General features: G+C 49.4%; 1 protein-coding gene across 4 annotated transcripts in view; it reads right to left on the bottom strand.

Annotated features, from left to right (window-relative positions):
- Nucleotides 1-4,652, bottom strand: part of LOC142908062 (abnormal spindle-like microcephaly-associated protein homolog) — a 16,743-nt gene extending 12,091 nt beyond the window's left edge. For 2 of the 4 annotated variants that reach the window (XM_076058232.1, XM_076058229.1), the window contains exon 1: nt 2,135-4,614. In XM_076058232.1, coding sequence (XP_075914347.1) covers nt 2,135-2,168 — 34 coding nt within the window. In that variant the 5' untranslated portion in view covers nt 2,169-4,614. Of the gene's footprint in view, nt 1-2,134 lie in introns of all 4 variants that reach the window. The other 2 variants (XM_076058230.1, XM_076058231.1) reach the window with 2 other exon arrangements.
- Between the last annotated feature and the right edge of the window lie 659 nt (nt 4,653-5,311).

Below are 5,311 nucleotides of genomic sequence, written 5' to 3'. Positions count from 1 at the left end.
ACTGTGTGTGTGTGACTGTGTGTGTGTATGACTGTGTGTGTGTGTGTGTCTGTGACTGTGTGTGTCTGTGACTGTGTGTGTGTATAACTGTGTGTGTGTGACTGTGTGTGTGTATGACTGTGTGTGTGTGTGTGTCTGTGACTGTGTGTGTCTGTGACTGTGTGTGTGTATAACTGTGTGTGTGTGACTGTGTGTGTGTATGACTGTGTGTGTGTGTGTCTGTGACTGTGTGTGTCTGTGACTGTGTGTGTGTATAACTGTGTATGACTGTGTGTGTGTATGACTGTGTGTGTATATCTGTGTGTGTGTATAACTGTGTGTGTGTGACTGTGTGTGTGTATGACTGTGTGTGTGTGTGTGTCTGTGACTGTGTGTGTCTGTGACTGTGTGTGTGTATAACTGTGTGTGTGTGACTGTGTGTGTGTATGACTGTGTGTGTGTGTGTGTCTGTGACTGTGTGTGTCTGTGACTGTGTGTGTGTATAACTGTGTGTGTGTGTGTGTCTGTGACTGTGTGTGTCTGTGACTGTGTGTATAACTGTATGACTGTGTCTGTGTGTAACTCACGCAGGTGGTGCAGTGCCACCAGCACGCTGGACATGTATCAGTGTGTGTGTGTGACTGTGTGTGTGTGTATGACTGTGTATGACTGTGTGTGTGTGTGTGTATGACTGTGTGTGTGTGTGTATGACTGTGTATGACTGTGTGTGTGTGTGTATGACTGTGTGTGTGTCTATGTGTGTGTGACTGTGTATGACTGTGTGTGTGTGTGTCTGTGTGTGACTGTGTGTGTGTGTGTATGACTGTGTATGTGTGACTGTGTGTGTGTGTGTATGACTGTGTGTGTGTCTATGTGTGTGTGACTGTGTATGACTGTGTGTGTGTGTGTCTGTGTATGACTGTGTGTGTGTGTGTGTCTGTGTGTATGACTGTGTGTGTGTGTCTGTGTGTATGACTGTGTGTGTGTCTGTGTGTATGACTGTGTGTGTATGACTGTGTGTGTGTGACTGTGTATGACTGTGTGTGTGTGACTGTTTGTATGACTGTGTGTGTGTGTGTCTGTGTGTATGACTGTGTGTGTGACTGTGTGTGTGTGACTGTGTGTGTGACTGTGTTGGTGTATGACTGTGTGTGTGCGTTGTATGACTGTGTGTGTGTGTGTGACTGTGTGTGTGTGACTGTGTGTGTGTGACTGTGTGTGTATGACTGTGTGTGTGTGTGTATGACTGTGTGTGTGTATGACTGTGTGTGTGTGTGAGTGTGTATGACTGTGTGTGTGTGTATGACTGTGTGTGTGTATGACTGTGTGTGTGTGTGTATGACTGTGTGTGTGAGTGTGCATGACTGTGTGTGTGTATGACTGTGTGTGTGAGTGAGTGTGTATGACTGTGTGTGTGTGTATGACTGTGTATGACTGTGTGTGTGTATGACTGTGTGTATGTGTGACTGTGTGTATGAATGTGTGTGACTGTGTGTATGTGTGTGTGTGTCTGTGTGTATGACTGTGTGTGTGTAACTGTATGTATGACTGTGTGTGTGTATGACTGTGTGTATGTGTGACTGTGTGTATGAATGTGTGTGACTGTGTGTATGTGTGTGTGTGTCTGTGTGTATGACTGTGTGTGTGTAACTGTGTGTATGACTGTGTGTGTGTATGACTGTGTATGACTGTGTGTGTGACTGTGTGTGTATGACTGTGTGTGTGCGTATGTGTGACTGTGTGTGTGTATGTGTGACTGTGTGTGTGTGTGACTGTGTGTATGACTGTGTATGACTGTGTGTATCACTGTGTGTGTGTGACTGTGTGTGTGTATCACTGTGTGTGTGTGTCTGTGTGTGTGTGTCTGTGTGTCACTGTGTGTGTATGACTGTGTATGACTGTGTGTGTATCACTGTGTGTGTGTGTGACTGTGTATGACTGTGTCACTGTGTGTGTATCACTGTGTGTGTGTGACTGTGTGTGTGTGTCTGTGTGTATGTATCACTGTGTGTGTGTGTATCACTGTGTGTGTATCACTGTGTGTGTGTGTATCACTGTGTGTGTGTAACTGTGTGTATGACTGTGTATCACTGTGTGTGTGTGTATGACTGTGTGTGTGTGTGACTGTGTGTATCACTGTGTGTGTGTAACTCACCCAGGTGGTGTAGTGCTAGCAGCACGCTGGACATGTACCGCTGTGTGTGTGTGACTGTGTGTGTGTGTGTGACTGTGTGTATCACTGTGTGTGTGTGTGACTGTGTGTATGACTGTGTGTATCACTGTGTGTGTGTAACTCACCCAGGTGGTGTAGTGCTAGCAGCACGCTGGACATGTACCGCTGTGTGTGTGTGTATCACTGTGTGTGTGACTGTGTGTGTGTATGTATCACTGTGTGTGTGTGACTGTGTGTGTGTGTGTGTGTCTGTGTGTGTGTATCACTGTGTGTGTGTGTGTGTGTCTGTGTGTGTGTATCACTGTGTGTGTGTAACTCACCCAGGTGGTGTAGTGCTATCAGCACGCTGGACATGTACCGCTGTGTGTGTGTGTGACTGTGTGTGTGTGTGACTGTGTGTATCACTGTGTGTGTGTGTATCACTGCGTGTGTATCACTGTGTGTGTGTATCACTGTGTGTGTGTGTGACTGTGTGTGTGTGTGACTGTGTGTGTGTGTGACTGTGTGTGTATGACTGTGTATGACTGTGTGTGTGTGTAACTCACCCAGGTGGTGTAGTGCCACCAGCACGCTGGACATGTACCGCTGTGTGTGTGTGTATCACTGTGTGTGTGTGTATCACTGTGTGTGTGTGACTGTGTCTGTGTGTAACTCACCCAGGTGGTGTAGTGCTAGCAGCACGCTGGACATGTACCGCTGTGTGTGTGTGTATCACTGTGTGTGTGTGACTGTGTGTGTGTGTGACTGTGTGTGACTGTGTATGACTGTAACTCACCCAGGTGGTGTAGTGCTATCAGCACGCTGGACATGTACCGCTGTGTGTGTGTGTGACTGTGTGTGTGTGTGACTGTGTGTATCACTGTGTGTGTGTGTATCACTGTGTGTGTGTGTAACTCACCCAGGTGGTGTAGTGCTATCAGCACGCTGGACATGTACCGCTGTGTGTGTGTGTGACTGTGTGTGTGTGTGACTGTGTGTATCACTGTGTGTGTGTGTATCACTGTGTGTGTGTGTAACTCACCCAGGTGGTGTAGTGCTATCAGCACGCTGGACATGTACCGCTGTGTGTGTGTGTGACTGTGTGTGTGTGTGACTGTGTGTATCACTGTGTGTGTGTGTATCACTGTGTGTGTGTGTAACTCACCCAGGTGGTGTAGTGCTATCAGCACGCTGGACATGTACCGCTGTGTGTGTGTGTGACTGTGTGTGTGTGTGACTGTGTGTATCACTGTGTGTGTGTGTATCACTGTGTGTGTGTGTAACTCACCCAGGTGGTGTAGTGCTAGCAGCACGCTGGACATGTACCGCTGTGTGTGTGTGTGACTGTGTGTGTGTGTGACTGTGTGTATCACTGTGTGTGTGTGTATCACTGTGTGTGTGTGTAACTCACCCAGGTGGTGTAGTGCTATCAGCACGCTGGACATGTACCGCTGTGTGTGTGTGTGACTGTGTGTGTGTGTGACTGTGTGTATCACTGTGTGTGTGTGTATCACTGTGTGTGTGTGTAACTCACCCAGGTGGTGTAGTGCTAGCAGCACGCTGGACATGTACCGCTGTGTGTGTGTGTGACTGTGTGTGTGTGTGACTGTGTGTATCACTGTGTGTGTGTGTATCACTGTGTGTGTGTGTAACTCACCCAGGTGGTGTAGTGCTATCAGCACGCTGGACATGTACCGCTGTGTGTGTGTGTGACTGTGTGTGTGTGTGACTGTGTGTATCACTGTGTGTGTGTGTATCACTGTGTGTGTGTGTAACTCACCCAGGTGGTGTAGTGCTATCAGCACGCTGGACATGTACCGCTGTGTGTGTGTGTGACTGTGTGTGTGTGTGACTGTGTGTATCACTGTGTGTGTGTGTATCACTGTGTGTGTGTGTAACTCACCCAGGTGGTGTAGTGCTAGCAGCACGCTGGACATGTACCGCTGTGTGTGTGTGTGACTGTGTGTGTGTGTGACTGTGTGTATCACTGTGTGTGTGTGTATCACTGTGTGTGTGTGTAACTCACCCAGGTGGTGTAGTGCTAGCAGCACGCTGGACATGTACCGCTGTGTGTGTGTGTGACTGTGTGTGTGTGTGACTGTGTGTATCACTGTGTGTGTGTGTATCACTGTGTGTGTGTGTAACTCACCCAGGTGGTGTAGTGCTAGCAGCACGCTGGACATGTACCGCTGTGTGTGTGTGTGACTGTGTGTGTGTGTGACTGTGTGTATCACTGTGTGTGTGTGTATCACTGTGTGTGTGTGTAACTCACCCAGGTGGTGTAGTGCTATCAGCACGCTGGACATGTACCGCTGTGTGTGTGTGTGACTGTGTGTGTGTGTGACTGTGTGTATCACTGTGTGTGTGTGTATCACTGTGTGTGTGTGTAACTCACCCAGGTGGTGTAGTGCTAGCAGCACGCTGGACATGTACCGCTGCCTCAGCTGTGTCAGCGCTGAGTGAGCCCTCTGGCCCAGGGTCACACCTCCACCCACACCTCCACCCACACCTCCACCCACGCCTCCACCCACACCTCCACCCACACCTCCACCCACACCTCCACCCACACCTCCACCCACACCTCCACCCACACCTCCACCCACACCTCCACCCACACCTCCACCCACACCTCCACCCACACCTCCAGCTGCTGCTGCTATGCGCAAACGACGGCGGACACAGAGACCTCGCCACACCGCCTGGGGGGGAGGGGAGGAGGGAGAGGTGGGATGACAGTGATCACTCACTCAGTCACTCACTCAGTCACTCACTCAGTCACCTACTCACTCACCACTCACTCACTTACACACTCAGTCACTCAGTCACTCAGTCACTCAGTCACTCACTCAGTCACTCACTCAGTCACCTACTTACACACTCAGTCACTCAGTCAGTCACACACTCACCTACTCACCTACTCACACACTCACTCAGTCACTCACCTACTCACTTACACACTCAGTCACTCACTCAGTCACCTACTCACTCACCACTCACTCACTTACACACTCAGTCACTCACTCACTCAGTCACACACTCAGTCACACAGTCACTCACTCAGTCACCTACTCACTCACCACTCACTCACTTACACACTCAGTCACTCAGTCACTCAGTTACTCAGTCACTCACTCAGTCAGTCACTCAGTCAGTCACACACTCACCGACTCACCTACTCAC

This window comes from Petromyzon marinus, assembly GCF_048934315.1.
Source record: "Petromyzon marinus isolate PM22_M1 ecotype Great Lakes invasive population chromosome 68 unlocalized genomic scaffold, UKy_Petmar_22M1.pri1.0 chr68_unloc.2, whole genome shotgun sequence".
Classification (NCBI taxonomy): domain Eukaryota; kingdom Metazoa; phylum Chordata; class Hyperoartia; order Petromyzontiformes; family Petromyzontidae; genus Petromyzon; species Petromyzon marinus.
This window is presented reverse-complemented; position numbering and strand designations above follow the sequence as displayed.